We start from the raw sequence: 18,887 nt of genomic DNA on the forward strand, positions 1-18,887 counted from the left end.
AGTTTTAAGAGGGAATATGAATATATGATTAGATAGATAGATAGATAGATGGTAGATAAAGAGATGGAGTGAGAGAATGGTCAAATGAAAATCTCCTCTTCAATAAATTTATTAAATTGGCAAATAATTGCTCCAATAAATGCTCTTTTTCAATTCTCAATTCAGATCTACTTATACAACAATGTCCCCTTTCTGTCCTCTCCTACTCTCATCATTATTACTACTCTCTCTCTATTATCATTTGTGTCTGATTGATTCTACCTTGAATTTAAATTTTCTTATTATCATTCTGTGCTTCTAGGATGACAATACAAATATTATACTACTTATGGTAAGAGTTTAGGGTTTTATTCGTCATTGTTTGGACAAAAAAGAAAAAAAAAAAAAAAGTAGAGAACGTTTATTTCAATTCAACCCCAACCCAACTTACATCCAAAGCACATATTTGGGCTTATTTATTAGTCTCTCCACCAGGTCCAATTTATTTACTATCAGCCTGGCGGGCTATTCCATGAAGCCCAGCCAACAAATGAACCAATGCCTGCCTGAAATTTTGAGAAATTAAATTCGAAACAACACAAAACACAAAATAAATAAATAAACAAAATTTACATATAAACCAGCAGCGTAACGCACCTTAATTGTCATTTTGGAACTTATGGTGCTATTTATTTTTTTATAAATATCATATTAAATATATTTATTTTATAATTTTTAAATCCTAAAAGTTTTGTTCTAACGGAGCCTAATAATAAATCAATTTATTTATTTTAAACTCTAAATCATAATTTGGGGTTAAAAAAGGAAATTTTAGAGCGCGGTATTGACAATATCTTGCGCATTTGTAAAAGAAAAAGAAAAAGAAAATAAATATATTATCAAGAAATCAAGACAGAGGGAGCGAGATTAGTGATCCACTGATTTTTCCTTTGAATTCACTCCAACGAACGAACGAATTCAATTAAATTTTCCTCCTTTCCTTCAATCGGACATCATATTCGTTTCCAGACGTACAACAAAGCTACGCGCAAACAACTCGGATCTGAACTCCTCTTCTCAAAACACCCGTCTCTGTTGCCGGATACAACACAACAATTCGAGGCCTTGGATTGCGTATTAATGCTGTTGTGACAGGAATGTGATTCATTTCCCAGTGGCGGATATCTCTAATCCGGTACCGTTATTCAATTTTGTCTGGATTTTGAATGTTTTTCTCGTTAAACCCTGTCGATTTTTTTTTTTTTTTTGTTTTGTTTTGTGGATCTTTGATGCGCGGATCTTGAGACCCAGATGCGAAAAGTTGGAGCGATTCTATTGTGCGGGTGAAGAATAGACAATTGGCATTCTATTTATGTGCTTAAACTAGAGTTGTAAGAGGATTGCTTAGCGTTGCTTCTAGTGTTGATTATTCGGATAGATTAGAGCAGTTTAGAATGAGCATTCTCAGAAGCATGTCGCTGCTAGAAAGCTGCTTTATGTATATGCCATTCAAGCGGGCGTAGTTTGTCAAGGAGGAAATATTGGAAATTAAGTCAAGTGCTTGTGTAAGAAATCTAGGGAATGCTTCAAACCAGTTTAGATTCAACACAGCAGCATCAGTTTCCTTGAAATAACAAGTTACTGTGTGTCACTTATCAAATTGTCTCCTTTTTCTTTGGAGTCATTGTTACTTTTGGCGGATTCTTGTTTTGATCTAAGGCAACTTTGTTTATGCTAGAGATTCGAGATTTAGTAGACACTATTTGCAGCTCTCATTTTTGCATTAACAAAGCAATTGGACTTGAATTTGAAGTTATCACTGCTTAACAAGTTGCCTTTCTTCTGAATTCTGTAACCCGTATAGAATATTCAGGAGGCAATGGTGAGAAAATATCTATGTGCATAGGATTGAATTGTGATCTTGACGTGCGTAGAGAGATTATATTAAATATCTATGTGATCCATCTATTTCAAAGGCTCATCAATGTGCACTTTTTTTTTTACCTGCAGTTGTGGTGTTGGGATACATATTTTAAAGACTGTATCTCTTATCACCTCTATCTATGTTTGGAGGGCTTGGGTCTAACCTGAACAGTAGTCCTCATTTACGCAAGTCTGGAAGCCGACCTGTTGTATTTGATATTGGTAAGAGAATGTTTAGCTTCAAAAACCTTTTACATTTATTCCTGTTTGTGCATTGGATACATGACACATTTGTGATGATTATACCATCATCTGCAAGGTGGTTCTGAGCTTGGAAATAGTTCTGAAGAAGATCTTTTATCTTCTATAGAGTCCGATGAAATGAAGGGCGGGGCCGCACAATTAGGCAGTGCAGCAATTATGCCATCTCCTGTTCTGTTATGGAGATTTAAGGTATTGCTAGGAATTTATTTAAAAGTGCAATTATCCCTCCTATTATTCAGTTCATAGTATGCTTTTAATTATGTTTATCCTGTTTTGCATATGAAAATATTTAGCAGTATTTAGGTGGATTGGCCAAACATTTGTTCACTTTGATAACAATAAAAAAACTAGCAGTTCTTATCGTGATTTGAGAAGTGTTGGTTTATTTTAAGCTTTATTCCAAAACATGGAGTATTAGAATTTAGTGGACAAAGAGATAGGATTGTTGACTAATAACTAATTACAATGGCTAGTGCCTGAATATAGCAAACAAGTCTAAAATCTTTTCTAACTTTTTAACTATGGGATTGGTAATTTTCATTGATACACTCAATACCATTCTACATTACAATCTGATCTCTGCTGATTCAAATTCGATGAGTTGCTGTACTTTGAATCTTTGATTTTGTAGGGGTATAGTGTGATAGTTTAAAGCTTTGATGAATGATACAAGATACATTATTTAATACATGCAATCTCTGGTTGTTACATATGTTGGCTAGCTTGTCATTTTTAATGAATTTGATGTATAGGTATTGCTATTTTTCTTCTGGGGATTCAGTTGTTGCAAGGTCAGTTCTGGGTTTTTTATGCTATCCACTCCCTGGTACATCAATTTAACATTTCTCTATCCAGCTAACTAATGTTTTATGCAATTCTTGTTGCCTTGGTTTTTGGGTATGTGGAATCTTATAACCCAAGAATGTCTTCCTATTGAGAAAATACCTTGTTTTGTATCTGATTCACAGATTGGGTGGGATTCAGTCATGAGAATGAGTGTAGACCTGCGAGATTTATTCTTATACGAGGCTTTCTTGTATTATAATCCACTGCTTCTTGTGGTGAGTGAAATACTGTTACTGAGTTTGTTGTATATTCTGGATGCAAAGTATTGAAAATTACGCTAGCAACTATTTAAGCTCCAGTTTTTACAAGTATTTTGCTGTTATTACAGACCATGGCGGTTTGGCTTTGGGGAATAAATTTATGGGTTTTCGCTCAGTCTAATATTGGTTATGCTAAGATTTTTGACCTAGATCAGAGCCATCTCACTCACTGGGACATATGGAAGGTATGGGTAATATTTAACAATTCATATCTTGAGAGTTTAGCCTTAGGTCCCCCTTGGAAACTTCTTTCCCTTGCTATTTTTACATTGTTGTAAATGTTTGGATATGGGTGTATTTTTATGATGTTTGATATGTTTTACTTTAAAACCATTTGTTGTTTCAGTGTGCCACCTGGATGACCATCATTGTCCCAACGAGCATGACGGCCTATCTTTATCTTTATTCTCATGGGGAAGTAATGTTGGCTGCATCTCAACCAGTGTAATAGATACTTCCACTCAGACTTGATGCTTTAAGCAATAAATGATTTCACTCTTCAGATTTTAGAAGGAATCATATTATGCTGTATTTGTTTTGATAGATAGCACACAATGTTCCTAGCTTTTTATTAGCATGAAAGACGTCATTATGCTTTATTTGATTAAATTGTCTGAGAGACTTATGTTTACATACCTCATATCATCTGTGGTGAACTTCTATATTGATTTGTGTTGAAGCTGCAGTTATACTTTCTCTGGTAATGCCTGTTATTTCTCACTTCAACTTCATGAACAAATTTATTTTGTAAACTGCTACATATTTTCTCTGTACAGGAAACCTCTAACTTCGGATATGGATGATATTTTAGTTTTCTTACTATATTTGAAATACCATATTGAGTTCCATCGCTTAATTATTGCTGAAAAATCATTTTTCTTTTATTTTAGTAAATAATAAATGTGATGGCAAAGCTACAATAGCGGGCTATTTGAATTGTGCATATCTTGGAATGAGGTTTTTCATGGACACTGATACTAGCATAGGATACGCATCTTTGTTTCTGGACTTGCATGAATACCTGATTAATTTATGGTCTCTTTGTTGTTTTAAGCTCTGCACCATCTTGTCTTGTTTCATGATGCCTTTGTAAACATTAATTTGGAACTGCAGGTTCTTTTGTACGCTGCTGTTGCAATGACCCTCATATTTCCTTTTGATATCTTCTATCTGTCAACACGTTACTTTTTGTTGAGGACTGTCTGGCGAATAGTGTTACCATTACAGGCAAGTAATTATAGTCATGTTGAGGTGTGCAGTGTTTTGTTTTTCATCTGTATGTCCCTCGCCCTGCTTATGTACCCTAGAATTTTGCACATGAGATTTCCTCGTAACGCAATCAAGTTTAAAAATCTTTTATATATTTTCAGAACTATAGGGAAAATATTAAACTATAATAATAGTTAGAAGAAGATTGTGCGTTTTAATTGGTAAAGGAAGTAAGAAATTTGCCAGTCATCCTCTTTTGTATTGCCCAGCCCACTTTATAACACATTGCATCAGCCCTCTTTAGTCATGTCTTGTACGGCCTTGCTTCTACATTATTCTCTATATCTTTATATCTTATGAATACATTTTTTTGCTGTCTAATTTTGACAGCTTTATCTCATTTTTTATTGATGCCTACTTAGATGCATCTGTTATTTTTGCATCTCTTCCACTGAATATGAAGATAAATCAGTCATAATTTTATTTTATAATAATGCTATTATTCTCATATGTATTTCTTCCAAATGCAGGCCATATCATTTGCTGATTTCTTTTTGGCTGATATATTTACGTCTATGTCAAAGGTACATGCTCTGCTCCCTTGTATATTTTTTCTTGGCTATTCATACTGGTAAACTGCAGTTGATTATTATAAGTTTAGTAATCCTACTATTGTATGTTTGCAATAATTATATTTTGACAGCTGGACCTACCACTTGTTTTTACACGATAACCTAAATCCATTTGTAATGTTAGTAATAAGCCAAAGTCCAAACAAAATTTTCGAAGAGCTGAACAATGGAAACTCAATATCAAGAAACTCAGATGAATGGAAACTGAAAAATATGTCTAGGCATCCTTAATACTTTGCCAGGACCAATTCAATAACAGAAATAACATAGATGGTATCATGGTAGGCCCAACTGTTACTGTGAATGTAAAGCCTGGATTGGCATCTTCACCCCAGCCAGCAGGCCTGCCACCAGCCATGGCATGGTCAAGTCTGGCAGCCTTGTGTCATCTGCTATGGCTTCATAACATACACAGCCATGGTTTTTACTTGTCTGTTGTCTAGTAGAATTATTCTGGTGAACAAATTATTAAATTGCAAATATGAGCAGTTTTCTGAGGACTCTCACATTGACCACTTTGTGAATGTCTAAGCTTGATGAAAGGTGTTCTTCAGGGTTCAGGCCTTCATCAAAACCATGAAAATGAATCTTTGAAGTTTGGTACTTTCTAAGATTAGATGTCCTGACCGAAATAATATTGCGCACTTAAAATTTCAAGCAGAAGCAAGTTCAAAGTATTAGGTTTATGATTCTGAGGCAGCAATTTTACTATGGGATAATATATATGATATAATAGACTATTGAGTGATTATTGTTTTAAGCAGCCTAAATCAGCAACCTTACTGCTATCTGTTGGCTACATGAGCTATTGGAAATTTTTGGTTTTGTTAATTTTTTTCCTTCATTCTTTTTTTTTTTTTTTTGGTTTGCACTTATATGTTTTTTTGGTTATCACTGAGCATATGTGTTCAATTTTTGTCCTCCCATACAGGTTTTCTCAGATTTGGAGCGTTCAGTTTGTCGAATGGTCCATCGCCAGGTTATATTTGCATAGTTTTTATATTTGATCAAAGCTACAATTAATAGGATTTTTTCTTGTTTTACTTCACTTTGGGACTCGAATTTTGAAAAAATTATTATTTTGGTTGTGGAGTTTCTGATGACACTCGATTGGATCTTTATACTTCAACGGTTTTACCTATTTTTTTCCCTGTGGATTTACATTTTTCTTGGAGATGGGAAAGGTTCTAGTTGTAATGTTTTCTAAACATACTGTGTTTGCGAAGATATTGCTTTAAAATTGCCCTTCTCTTTCTGCCACAATCCACAATGTGCAGGTTGCCACCATTGCATGGTTTGAGGCAGATTCTATTTGTGGAAGTCATGCTGTTGCAATACCTATAGTTTTAGTCCTGCCATATTTTTTTCGCCTTTTCCAATGCCTTAGGCAATACAAGGATACAAAAGAAAAGACATCACTTTTTAATGGTAAGCAGTAAATTATTTGAAGTTATTTTCTAGGGTATTTAAATTTGTGAAGAAAACAGGTTTCTATCACTTTACTATATCACTTCAGGCATTTTTTGTGTGCTTAACCATGATTAATGTGAAGCTAGAGGTAAGAAGCTTGCATTAAATGACTTTGAATGAAATCATAAATGATTAAGAATGAAAGAACATCACATTATGGTTAATTCACAGTCCAGTGGCATGCATTCGTTTACTTCTTATCATACTTCAGTTTATTTTTCTTGTTCTTATCATAATCACTACTGTGTTCTGTTTTACTTGCATGCAGTACATATTTCAAACAAGAGCATTCATCTGATTACTGTTGCACTGTATAATAACTTTCATCTTCTTAATGTTTCAGCATTAAAGTATTCGACAGCAGTGCCAGTTATTTTTCTATCAGCCCTCAAGTATCACGTTTTTCCTGACAATTGGGTTAAAGTATACCGCCCATTGTGGCTCTTTTCCAGTGTAGTGAACTCCATGTACTCTTTCTACTGGGATCTTACGCGTGATTGGGACTTGAGGTTACATTTCCAAACATCCAGCCACTTGTTTCTGATATTTCAGTGAAGTTGAATGACCCAACACAGTACTTAATTTTTCAAACTTTCCACCTTTTCTTTAATTGCAGTGGCTTCACTCGAATTTTCAAGTTCACCAAACCGCATATAATATCAAACTTGCTGTATGGGCGAAAATGGGTAAAGTCGGATTTTCTCTTCTGCTCTTGTCATACATTCTCTTGCATATTCTGATTCTTTCCTCAAAAGTTAGTGTCTCCAGGATCAACATTGTTCAGTTAACTGTTACGTTAAATCCGACAGGTATATATTTGGGTTATTGGAAGCAATCTTATTCTACGATGCACATGGACATACAAGCTTTCAGCTCATCTTCGCCACAATTACCTCACCGTATTCACCATCACCGCGCTGGAAATCCTGCGTCGCTTCCAGTGGGTTTTCTTTCGAGTAGAGAAAGAATGGATCAAAATGAACGCAAAATCCGATATCCAGCTATCGATGATGGATGTTCCCAGGGAGGAAGAGAAATTGCTTAATTCCAATGGCCATAATGTATAGACAGACTCATGAAAAGATTCTGCGCACAAATTTTCTTAGGCTATGATCTACATTATTTCATTGGTTCAAATGTTGCACAATTATACCATTTCTGCCTTGGCTTTGATAGCAAGATATAAATTATAGTTATACATGATGAATCTACATCTCTTTTTGACCTTTTTCCATGTTCTTGAGGCTTGAGTCAAACTGTAATCCTTACTGTCAGCATTTACTGATCAGTTGTGGCACAAGAAGGCATTTTATATATGTGTGGTCCATTTCTATTTTATTATATTTGAAGAAATTGATGCAATCTTTCAAGACTGGTTTTTTAATTGTCACAGGAATTTCAGGTTAATCTGCGCCAGGGGAAATAATGGCTTGGCCTGATCTGATGGCTGCTTTTGTCGTTTGGCGTTCTTTTCTTCCGTTTCTTATCCTCATTCATTTGTTCATCGTCCATCATCTGTGGCTTCAGTTTGTTGCCACATTTTGATTCTTTCTTCCAATGCGCCTGCCTGGCCCCCCCATTTGACATGTCTCCTTCCTGCTCCACCAGATTCAAGCTTTCCTTCTTGTAGCAGAAACTTTTATTCGATTTCGTTCAGGGCCAACTCCAACTGAACGCTCCAACTCCTCCATTAATGGCCGTTTTCGAGCGCCATTCGCGTGAACTGTTTTGAGGGTTTCCCGCCAAACAGGGGGAGCAATTTTTGAACTGCAATCATCTATGGAGAAGTTTGTGCGGCGGGAGAATGGAAGCTCGGAGGACATGGATTTCAACGACGTTTTCGGGGGGCCGCCGAGGCGGTTTTCGAACCAGGAAGTGAAGTGGAGGTACAGTTTCGGTGAAGCGGAGGAATCCGCTGAGGAAACCGTCCTGTCAACGCCGCCATGGAGCTCGCTTAACGAGAAGCCGGTTTTCGGAGAGGACAACGTGCACAGAAGACGACATCAACAAGGCGATGACTTCTTCGACGACATATTCAGAGGTGAAGACTCCACATACGGTTCCCCAAGAAGGACCGATCGTGATCGGGACAGCGGATTCGGATCGAGCCCTGGTTCCAGGATCTTGAGCCCCGCCAAGCCTCTGCCTCCAAAAGCCGAACCATTCGGCACTTCAGTTCCTGCCCAATTCAGGTAAGAAATCTACACTTTGTTGTGAATTGTATCTCCTTTCTGTTTATTGACATTACTGGATTATATTTTCTTTTTAGTCTGCCTGCTAAGCTACACAAAGGCCTGGAGCTTCCTGCATTTGCTTCCAATGGCGAATGCAAGATGGATGGGAGCAGCCCAAATGGATTAGCCACTCTAAATTCATCAGTTTCTTTCCCTAGATTGGATGAGTATCCGATGTACCGTCAAAGCCCTTTGTCCCGTGGAGCTTCTCTTAGGCGCGAAGATTTGCTGTCCACGGAAGCTACTGTTGATCAGAAAGGAAATGTTGAAATTTTGAACAAGGATAAGAGAAATGTAGATGGCATAGGCAATCAGTTCCACTTCTCGATTTACAAATGGGCAGGCAGTGAAGTTTCTATGCTTTTGCCTCTTGTGGGCAGGGATTATATAAAACCAAGAGGCGATAGTAAGTGTGATCGGTCCGCAAGCTCCAATGGGCAGATAGAGAGTAAGATGTCGAGCCATGTTATGAAAAGTAGAGGGCTTTCAACTGTAATGTCTGAATCCTTGAGTGCAGAAGTGAAGAAGGAAGATTTGAGGAGAGTAGAAGATATGAAAGAAGTGCAAGATTCTGTTAAAGATAAAGTGCTTCATGAAACTTCTGAGGTGATGCCACGTGTCAATGGAAGAACGGAAAAGAAAGTCTTGGTGAAGAAAGAAGCATCGCTCCGGTTTGAGCTAAAGCCTCTTCATGCATTTCTTGGAGATGAAACTGTTCAATTAGAGAAGAAAACTGAGAAAGAAGCCCCTCTGAAGAAACAAGAATCTCTCCGGTTTGAGCTGAAGTCTCTTCATACATTTCTTAGTGATGAAGTTGACGCCATGGAGCAAACTGAAGAAAATGTGCCACTGAATAAGGAGGAACCTCCTCAGTCTGAGCTCAAGTCTCTTCACGCGTATCTCAACAATGCAGTTGAGCTACCAGGTGATATATATAATTTATATGTGATGGTACACCATTATGAATCCATTTGTTGATAACAAACTGCTGATTGTTTTCAGTAAACAACATGGAGATGAAAGAAAACAAGAACAGAACTCCTAATGGAATCCACAGTTCTAAAGCTGTGAATAAAAATGAAGGAACAAGAATTTCTTCAAATGGAGTAACGGACCAATCTAACTTGCAAGCTGCAGCAGCAAATTCAAGAGCGACTGGTGCTGGGGATAATGGTGTAAAGGGAAAGGTTAAGGAATTTGTTCAGATATTCAACAAGGAAGCCGATTCGAGACCTAAAGGCAGTTTTCAAAGAAGAAATCTAAATAATAAATGGACAGCTAACGATGGTGACCAGAAAGAGAATGGATCAGCCACAGATTCAGCGGACGTAAAAGAAAAGGTTAATTTGGACAATAAATATAGATATGAAGTGATTATATCAAAGTATTTCAATCCACTCACCAATTTGAATTCCGGCATACAGTCTGTTCAAATTAGTGAGGATGGATACAGCTTAATGTTATCTGATAATTAGCATTTTAGGTGGTTGAAAATCTCAACAATGATGAAGCTCATCCTCGCTCGCCTGCAACACCAACAAGTCATACAACTCATCGATCTTCTACTAATCAGAAGAATGGATTTGCATCAGGTTAGTTGCTTGCAGTATTCATTAGTTAAAACATCACACAAGAAGAATTGTAAACTATTTAGTTAAGTATTTATTGATGCAGTCTATAAGTGGCCTATAAATATATAAATGAAGGCAAGTTACATTTAAGATAACCTCAAAGATCTATCTGCAGATGGGGCGGTAGCATGGCATTTCATTTTTATGTCTAGTGTTTGTAATTTATCTTTTAGCACTCTTTTTTTCAATGATGAATAGTAACTGGAAAACTGTTTCATAAATATATTTATATATATATGTATTCTCAGAGATTATTTTGTTATTTTCTCAGAGAGGCTCCGCAGAGACTCAAAGATTTACATGGAAAATTTTGATGATCTTTTGGAAGACGATTTCCTGGTATATTATTCTTGATTATATGTTCCCTGATTAAACAGCTTATTAAATCTCCACTATATGTTATTAACTATACTGAACATTTTCTTCACAGTTCTTACTTGGCTTTAATGTATGCCATAAATATACTGGCATTGAGTTTGACCCGTAAACTTACTAAGCAGGTTCAAGAGTTACCTGACGAGCCTGTAAAGGTTACAGAGAGTGAAGATCTTGATGACACAAAAGTAAGTAATGTTGTTCAAAATTAGTTGGGAATCTATCTCTATTCAATGTAAGCCATTAATATGTGCATGACTGAGTATTATAATATCCTTCATTTTTAGGCATGTCTTCACTAAAATGAAATTTGAACAAAAATTGGTGGGCTTAGTAATGGTCTCTGACTCAATGCAGGCTATAGATGCTAAAATTCGTCAATGGTCATTTGGGAAGAAAGGAAACATCCGGTCTCTGCTATCAACACTGCAATTTGTATGTGATTTTTTGATCTTCCTATATCAATGCGAAATCTCTGGTATACTATGGTCTAGTCATTAACATGTAAGTCTGCAGGTTCTTTGGTCTGATAGTGGATGGAAACCGGTGCCCCTCGCCGATCTAATCGAGTCAAATTCTGTAAAGAGAGCCTATCAGAAAGCCTTACTACGCCTACATCCCGACAAGCTCCAGCAGAAAGGTGCAGCGTTTCATCAGAGATATGTAGCCGAAAAGGTTTTCGACATTCTTCAGGTACTCAAAATGTGTGGCAAGGAACATGTGCCATCTCAAGATTGATTATTCAATTAACTTCAAGGTTTTCAACTATTATCACCATGCATGGTAATGAACTCTTGATACCATTCTTTGATGCTGACAAGACTGATCAATTCACCCACACTCATTGTCTGGATAATGAAACTATTAGTGTGCCTTATTCATCTTAACATTATAAAATAGTAGAAGCTACTTAACCGAAAGGCAATAAACTCTTCTTCACAAAAAGAAACACCCTCCAAGATTTAACACTTCTTTTTTTCTGCTGCTAATTATTTTCCTCTTTTATCTGTTCAAACCTCCCTGGTATTTCCTGTTTTTAAATATTTTACTCTTGTCATAGATCTAAAGAGCTGTCCCTTTGAGTGCAGGATGCGTGGGACCAATTCAATACTCTTGTTCCTATCTGACCATCAAATTGAGGCTGTGGTATCAATTCTTACTGAGCAATTCAGGTACGAGTCAAAGATGCATACAGAAATGCGTGCATACATATTTGTATGTATATATTTTGACAGACAAATAATATATATATATATATGAAGTACATGTTTTTAGTTTGTAGGGAACATCTTTGAAAAGCTTTAATTATTTGCTTGTTCACTTTTTGATACAAATGTAGAAATTAAAAACAGGGAATTGGCAGATAGATAATGTTGTTGATTTTCAGGAAATATAAACTTCTTAGAAATCATCATAGCGTGTCTTGATATTGATATAGATATAAAACTATTGTGTTACTGATTCCATCCATTATTGATCTGCTCATATACACTGGTCTGAGAAGGCCCCTATATTTTTGCCCTTTTTTGGTACAATGTGGGCAGGATTTTCATCAAAGCTTTTTTAAGGACAAAGGGACACAAAAACACATTAGCTGTACTTAGTCATCACAGAGCTGGCACCAGAGTTTGGTCAACATATATTTAACCATAATAATAATTTTATTACTTATTATACAATAATTAGGCACTTGTATATTTGATGGGATTTTTCAACTCAGTCCTTGCAATAATTTATCAGTCCAACTGTCTTGCTAGTAGAATTCAAGAATTTTTTTTTTTTTTTTATGTGGTTACTTCTTGATTAAAGCAAGGATCAAGGCAAACCCCTCCACCCCTTTTAAAATATTAGTAAGAAATACCAAGATGGTGTATATACTAACACAACATGATCAGTGGTTATCATCCCATCAAATTAAAATAATCAATGAGTTGAGTTGAATGATGAGGGAGTGTCTGAACACATAAATAAACTAATGTGTGCACAAAAACATGCAATTCCTTGTCCTTTTTTCTGCAGAAAAGGCCAACAAGAAGATTTCATGAATAACCATGCATGATATGTGTCCAAAAGTACTACTTATTTTGAGAAGGGTGAAACAAGAAATGCAGCCCTCAAAACTCAAATATGTTCATTTATAGTTAGTGATGATGCTCATTGTAGAGAGAATATATATATATATATATATATAGAGAGAGAGAGAGAGAGAGAGAGAGAGAGAGAGAGAATATTAGGCAGGATGATATGGGCTATGAAACATCTGTATTCATTGCTATGATCAAGTGACTAGAGATAAGATAATAAGCATGAAATTAGGTAGGATGTTCACAGGTCAGGTGACACTTCATAGTCTAGAATAGTCTTTTGATTCTATAAACATGTGTGGTTTTAGAGCTTAAATTAATCAACAATTGTATTATAGCCGATTGCTTTTACTGTTCGAGATATATACGATTGACTTTGTAGGACTAGGCTATTATGTAATGGATATGGTTTGTCAATTAATGTTCAAGGATAAGGCTTTTTTCTTTTAACATATATAATATCTGTTCTTTTGTGGTCATATCTTTATGTGTATTTATTTATTATTTTAATAAAATTTTGTACAAACAGCAAGTACTGAATAAAATTTTAAAAATTTATATACTAAATAATTAAAAAAATAAAAAAAAATACAAAAGATCGTATTCATGATCTTTTGAAAGAATATGGACAAATACTAGTTGCCAAATGATAGGCTCCTCATTTAGATCCATTTCATTGAAAACGATTCATCATCAAATCATTTTGTTGAAGAATAAAAATAATGGGGTTGCCATGCATAAAAGACTTATCTGATTACTGATGTTAATTTGTCTTTTTATTATTGTTTGTTTGTTTTTAGAAATAACATTTAATATCAGATGTGTGGATTCGATCTGACGCAAAGGGAATAGATTCTGAATCCTAAAATCATAAAGAAAGCAATTGAAATAATTTCTTACGTTTGAATATTTCTAAATTAAACAATCAATTTTGGTAATTCTCCTTTACAGAATGTGATCATCAGTACGTTTCCCAGTAAATAAAGATTGAAACTTTGACCAGTTTCTATAAATTCTCCAAGTCAAAATTATTAGAAGAAAAAAGAAAAAAACTGAATCTGTGCACGACCGTACCTGCGGGTTGTGGCTCAGAAACATTAAAATTGGAATATATTCCATTACTGTTTATTGAGTTTAATCCAAACCACAAATAAAACAGAAAGGGAAAAAGGGAGAATAGAAAAGGATCCAATGGAGGAGGAAACGGCGCCGTTTTGGTTGTCACTGTCTGTCTGTCGCTGTAAATTTATTCTCATGGTCTTGGTCAAGGTCCAGTAAAACCCCAAAAGGAGTAATCCAGATACGAAGGGGGAAGGAAAGAACAAGGGCCAATTGCCCAGATGCCCGAATTGAGCTAATCCCTGTAGTCTGTAGATCCATTTTAAAAAAATAGAAAACGCTCAGAGGTGAGGTGAGGTGAGGTGAGGTGAGATAAAAATCTAAGAGGGAGGGGAGAGAGAAGGAATTGTTCTGCGTAGTGTCAGTGTCGCCATAACTTCCAAAACTGGGAGTGTCTCCATCTTTACCCTTTTCTTTACCTACCAGGACTAGGCTGGGGTGCAATAATTCTGCCTTTGCTCGAACGGGTTTTTTTTGTTTCAACTGGGTTTGACGCCTTTTTGCAGTGCCTCCCTCCTCTATTTTACCTACGATTGAATTGTCAGGAAGGAGGCAGCCCACCGTGCGTTTCTGCGGATAATTCAGGGGAGAAAGGGCCATTCGCTAGTTACCCATTTCCAGGTGCTTTCCAACGCTCCCACTGCCCTCGCCCTGCAATGTTGTGACGAAGCGGGAACTCGGGATCTCGAATCGGCTTATCCATCCGCACATGCTGTTATCCCCAAATTTTTGTGCTGTCTGCCTTCCTGTAACCGTAAGCTTTTTTACTGTTCTTCGATTTTTGTGGCTACTGTAACCGTCTTTTGTTTTGATTATAATAACGCGTGTTCTGTGTTTCGCCCTGATTGGGTGGAATTTTGTTCGAATTGGTTCTCTTAACAACTTTTCGAATGATTTCGTTACCCTTTCGGTGTTGACATTCCATTCCTGTTTAAAGACAAGATCTGAAAGTGAGTTTGGTGTTGTTTCTCAATCTGAAGCTTAATTCCTTAATTTTTGTGGTTCTATGTTGTTGTCTTCGATCTTCCCATGTTTAATTTTCTGCATATTATGAAATTTGATGGATGAAGCTTCTGCCAGTCAAGGTTTTAGATGTCTTGAGTTGGAAAGTGATTTAGGTTAAATGCAAAGAATTTCATTGTAGAAATGGCCAAAATTATACCCAAAGCTTCCTCAAATATGTTATCTCAATCCATATGTTCTACAGATCTTTTGGCAAGCTATTCCATTGTTGGTTGAAATTAACAATGATTCGTCTTCTTTCTGCCGATGCTTATCTTTTTGGCTGATGTTTGTTTCGAAAGCTTTTTATGTTCTTTGTTGCTTATGATTGAATTGGGACAATAGACGATATGAATGAGAAATTTCAAATTAGAGTAACCTGGTATGATCTATATTTCCAGATTTGAGTTTTAATTGAATTCGATTGTTACAAAAACAATTTGTTTAGTCAACAACCGAATGATTGGTGGCCTCCCACTACTATCAATTTGACTTTTGTGAATCGAACATTTGTTTAACTAAAGGTTCCGGTTCCGTGTTTCATTTCATTTTGAAGTTTATATACTTACTATTTATGCCAATTCCTTGTAAGATCCAGCTCACAAGAGTTTCTTGTCAACTTGTTCCTAGGTTGACAAGCAATGAAGAAAATTATTTGTCAATTCTATTTTAAAATGTCTTCTCAATAAAAGAGTCAGCCATGGACTGTGCCTATTAATATGCCGATCCCTCGACCTTCTTGAGAAAATCAAACACAAGTTTGTTGTTGTAAGCAATTGGTTTTGATTTTGCAGTTTTGACTTTCTTGTTTAGAGATATGATCATCTTGGATGCAATGATACTATGAGTTGAATATTATAGGTTTGATTTTATTTATGTTGTTGGATTCTTTAATCTGATTTTAACATAGACGAAGGTTCTTACAAATTCTTGTTTGATTAATCGAGCTGCATAATTGATTCCTGGTATTGTGGTTTTGTGGGTTGTCTAGTTTCCCTTTTCGTTCGAACTCTTTCAAGTTTATACTTCTGTACTCTCTTCTTAAATAACATCACATAATCAATCATCTGGATGTTTTAATGTCTTTTTTCTTAGCGATTTGCTCATTCGGTTTCTTCAGATGCACAAGGTTTTATTGGGGACTTGGCTGAAGTGAGTTTCCCCGAGTAAGCAGCATGAAAATAGCGGTGAAAAAAGGGTGGAAGTCCATAGCGCCAATCCGTCTAACAGAGAAATCTGCTCGACGTTTCTGTTTATTTTCAAAAGTGAAGTCAGATAGTGATGGAGCCAAGAAAACTCCAGTATATCTTAATGTGTACGACTTGACGCCAATGAATGGGTATGTTTATTGGGCTGGCCTCGGCATATTTCACTCTGGTGTCGAAGGTATGTTTTTGTTGTTACATTTGGAGGAATAATCTTTTGCGAGAAAAGCTTGGAGGAGGAATGTTTTCGTTTCTGATGAGATCGCATATTTGTATTCTCGCAGTCCATGGCGTAGAATACGCATTCGGAGCACATGACTATCCGTCCAGTGGTGTTTTTGAAGTTGAGCCACGCCAATGCCCTGGATTTAAGTTCAGGAAGTCGATATTCGTCGGCACCACATTGTTGGATGCTACACAGGTTCGGGAATTCATGGAACGCCAAGCTGCAAATTACAACGGCGACACTTACCACTTGATCGTGAAGAATTGCAACCATTTCTGCAAGGACATATGCTACAAGCTGACCGGCAAAAGGATTCCGAAATGGGTAAATCGACTGGCTAAACTAGGTGCGTTTTTCGTATGTTCTTTATCGAATCATTGTTACTTTACTGTAAGCGCCGGTCTCATATCCTCAACGTGCATATTTTTCCGAACTTTTAGGTTCAATCTTCAACTTTGTACTGCCCGAAGCACTTAAAATCACCGCAGTGCAGCACGACCCAAAATTCCAGGCGTTCGATGACAGCGATAAAAGGCGACTAAGAAGTACATTCAGCTGTCTATCCTCCATCTCGTCGAGGCAAAAGCAACTGTCGACTTCTTCTTTGTTGATACAATCTCCCCTCAAAGGATGCCTACCTCCATGGGAATTGAAAAGATCCGCCAACGGTTCGCTCAAAGAAAGGTAAGCGTAGTTGGGAATGAACGCTCTGTTGATGTTCTTGTTAGTATCAGATGCATCGCCGTCGTGCTGTGCTTGTATTTTGTCCGGCGACTGCTTCGTAAATACTGTGTGAGGGACTGATCTAGTTCATGGAAGTAGACGGGGCAACAAAGTTGTTATATATATTTATCGGTCATGATTATCTGAAAACGTCGAAACAGACTTTCAGCAAGAAACCCAATTCTTGTGTGTGCTGATAAGCGCCGACAGCAGTCCAGCGGAGGACACCAGCAATGGCGCCGACAGCCGGCCTCTGCCGTCTCTTATATCGGCCAACGCCATTAATCCGTCGGCCAAATCTTGGACGATGGACAGCCTTTTCATCGTCGTCGTCTTCCTCAATTTTCTCAGCTTCGCTTCCTCGTTGCCGCAGGCGATCCCGCGAAGCTTGGAAACCTCAATGGAGGACTTCAGGCATCTCTGGTCTTCGTCGATCTTCCTCAGCTCGATCATCTTCAACGCTATGCAGCCGAAGTAGCCGATGAATTCGAACCAGGCGCTGCACTTTTGCAGGGATAGCAAATAGCGTTTGTTAATCAATCCGGCTTTTCCCAACCACACGAACTGTTCGATAAAATAGTAAATTCCTTCGCCGCCGCCGGCGACGGCGGAGAGGGCGTGGCGCCGGTGGAAGTGGCCGGCGGCGAAATCGGTGGCGCGCAAGGCGTTCATGTTCTGAACGAATTTGCCCAAACGGAAGGCCTTCCGGCTGACTCCGACGCTCGATTCGAATGATTTGAGCCGGCCGGCGATCGGAAGGTCGCCGGCGAGAACGCCGGAGGAGAGGACGAACTTCGCGGCGTAGCGCGAGAGTTTCAGCAACTTATCTACGCCGTCGCGCTTGGCTAAGTAGAGTTCGAGGTGGGTCAGGAAATCCCTGTCCTTCGCCGTCGTCGATTTGTGAGGCTCCGGCCGATTTGCAGCGGCGGCGGCGGAAGCCATGGATAGGGGTTAGCGAGAAGGAAGGAGACGAAACGATAAAATGAATTTATCGAAGGGGCTGTGAGACTGTGACTACGAGTTGGAGGGAAATCGATGACTGGTCAGTTAGTGCAGCTCTGTTTGTCTAAACCAAGACATTATTAATTGACTAATGTTAAGATTGTCAGCAGTTCAAATCATTCTTACAACAAAATCATTCTCAAACACGATCGATGCCCAACAGATTAGTTTTTTGTTTTCTGTTTTTTTAAGAGTAGGAATAGAGATTAGAGAAATACTAGAATAAATGGTTTATTATTATTATTATTATTATTATTAATCAAAAGAACACCATGTTGACAGCAATATTGATTAATTGGATGGATCGATGATTGAGGAAGCAATACATGTGCAAGGATTGAGGCCCGCCCATGTACTGAGACACCATCAACATCAATATAGTTACGACACTTCCCCAGCATTTTATTAATTAATTTACAAAAACCAACAAAATATCTTCCATTTGATTAATACACATATATATATATATATTGTAAATGAAAAATCAAATCAAATCAAATCGTGTTCATTCCCAAATAATATTATCAAATTACTCGGAATTCTTTCCCTGTAAGAAATATGATACGGCCCATATGACATGACACATTTTGGTCCGCAAACAGCCGCCACTCTCAAAGAGCTCTGGTCTAAACTAAACAATTCGTTACTAATAAATAAATGCAGTCTTGTTAAAATATACACAATCAAATAAATAAATAAAATA

At 37.2% G+C, this 18,887-nt stretch overlaps 4 protein-coding genes across 9 annotated transcripts; 3 read left to right on the top strand and 1 right to left on the bottom strand.

Annotated features, from left to right (window-relative positions):
- The first annotated feature begins 851 nt into the window (after positions 1–851).
- Positions 852–7,809, top strand: LOC127246342 (uncharacterized). Of its 3 annotated transcripts, XM_051267641.1 has the most exons (15): positions 852–1,174; positions 1,291–1,370; positions 1,990–2,124; positions 2,222–2,355; positions 2,919–2,957; positions 3,135–3,227; positions 3,341–3,457; positions 3,619–3,714; positions 4,386–4,499; positions 5,012–5,065; positions 6,045–6,092; positions 6,391–6,541; positions 6,927–7,092; positions 7,200–7,269; positions 7,393–7,809. In XM_051267641.1, exons 3-15 carry the CDS (start codon positions 2,043–2,045, stop codon positions 7,648–7,650), a joined length of 1,422 nt encoding a protein of 473 aa, XP_051123598.1. In that variant the 5' UTR covers positions 852–1,174; positions 1,291–1,370; positions 1,990–2,042; the 3' UTR covers positions 7,651–7,809. The 3 variants fall into 3 exon arrangements, with proteins under 3 accessions (XP_051123598.1, XP_051123600.1, XP_051123597.1); XM_051267643.1 differs by lacking the exon at positions 1,291–1,370 and having other exon boundaries at positions 2,273–2,355; XM_051267640.1 differs by lacking the exon at positions 1,291–1,370 and having other exon boundaries at positions 853–1,174.
- Positions 7,810–8,044: 235 nt separating this feature from the next.
- Positions 8,045–13,272, top strand: LOC127246341 (J domain-containing protein required for chloroplast accumulation response 1). Of its 2 annotated transcripts, none has more exons than XM_051267639.1 (10): positions 8,045–8,775; positions 8,853–9,742; positions 9,820–10,157; positions 10,301–10,409; positions 10,720–10,787; positions 10,949–11,011; positions 11,181–11,258; positions 11,340–11,516; positions 11,912–11,995; positions 12,843–13,272. In XM_051267639.1, exons 1-9 carry the CDS (start codon positions 8,363–8,365, stop codon positions 11,948–11,950), a joined length of 2,175 nt encoding a protein of 724 aa, XP_051123596.1. In that variant the 5' UTR covers positions 8,045–8,362; the 3' UTR covers positions 11,951–11,995; positions 12,843–13,272. The 2 variants fall into 2 exon arrangements, with proteins under 2 accessions (XP_051123596.1, XP_051123595.1); XM_051267638.1 differs by lacking the exon at positions 12,843–13,272 and adding an exon at positions 12,368–12,582.
- Positions 13,273–14,202: 930 nt separating this feature from the next.
- LOC127246345 (deSI-like protein At4g17486) lies at positions 14,203–17,277 on the top strand. Of its 3 annotated transcripts, none has more exons than XM_051267646.1 (4): positions 14,203–14,780; positions 16,149–16,414; positions 16,518–16,805; positions 16,900–17,277. In XM_051267646.1, the coding sequence occupies exons 2-4, from the start codon at positions 16,204–16,206 to the stop codon at positions 17,145–17,147; spliced, it is 747 nt and encodes a 248-aa protein (XP_051123603.1). In that variant the 5' UTR covers positions 14,203–14,780; positions 16,149–16,203; the 3' UTR covers positions 17,148–17,277. The 3 variants fall into 3 exon arrangements, with proteins under 3 accessions (XP_051123603.1, XP_051123605.1, XP_051123604.1); XM_051267648.1 differs by lacking the exon at positions 14,203–14,780 and adding an exon at positions 14,852–14,976; XM_051267647.1 differs by lacking the exon at positions 14,203–14,780 and adding an exon at positions 15,641–15,796.
- A 70-nt stretch (positions 17,278–17,347) lies between these two features.
- LOC127246344 (peroxisomal membrane protein 11A) lies at positions 17,348–18,216 on the bottom strand. The gene has a single exon (XM_051267645.1). It carries the CDS (start codon positions 18,122–18,124, stop codon positions 17,348–17,350), a length of 777 nt encoding a protein of 258 aa, XP_051123602.1. The 5' UTR covers positions 18,125–18,216.
- Positions 18,217–18,887: the final 671 nt, after the last annotated feature.

The sequence above is a fragment of the Andrographis paniculata genome, unplaced genomic scaffold (assembly GCF_009805555.1).
Source record: "Andrographis paniculata isolate CXL003 unplaced genomic scaffold, ASM980555v1 Contig30END, whole genome shotgun sequence".
Taxonomy (NCBI): Eukaryota; Viridiplantae; Streptophyta; class Magnoliopsida; order Lamiales; family Acanthaceae; genus Andrographis; species Andrographis paniculata.

Coding starts and splice junctions, on each gene's coding strand:
- LOC127246342 (XM_051267641.1), top strand. CDS start 2,043: ATGTTTGGAGGGCTTGGGTCTAACCTGAACAGTAGTCCTCATTTACGC. Junction 6,093..6,390: donor GTCGAATGGTCCATCGCCAG/GTTATATTTGCA, acceptor CACAATGTGCAG/GTTGCCACCATTGCATGGTT. Junction 7,270..7,392: donor TGCTGTATGGGCGAAAATGG/GTAAAGTCGGAT, acceptor TAAATCCGACAG/GTATATATTTGGGTTATTGG.
- LOC127246341 (XM_051267639.1), top strand. CDS start 8,363: ATGGAGAAGTTTGTGCGGCGGGAGAATGGAAGCTCGGAGGACATGGAT. Junction 8,776..8,852: donor TCAGTTCCTGCCCAATTCAG/GTAAGAAATCTA, acceptor TTTTCTTTTTAG/TCTGCCTGCTAAGCTACACA. Junction 11,012..11,180: donor AAGATCTTGATGACACAAAA/GTAAGTAATGTT, acceptor GACTCAATGCAG/GCTATAGATGCTAAAATTCG.
- LOC127246345 (XM_051267646.1), top strand. CDS start 16,204: ATGAAAATAGCGGTGAAAAAAGGGTGGAAGTCCATAGCGCCAATCCGT. Junction 16,415..16,517: donor ATTTCACTCTGGTGTCGAAG/GTATGTTTTTGT, acceptor GTATTCTCGCAG/TCCATGGCGTAGAATACGCA. Junction 16,806..16,899: donor AAATCGACTGGCTAAACTAG/GTGCGTTTTTCG, acceptor CCGAACTTTTAG/GTTCAATCTTCAACTTTGTA.
- LOC127246344 (XM_051267645.1), bottom strand. CDS start 18,124: ATGGCTTCCGCCGCCGCCGCTGCAAATCGGCCGGAGCCTCACAAATCG.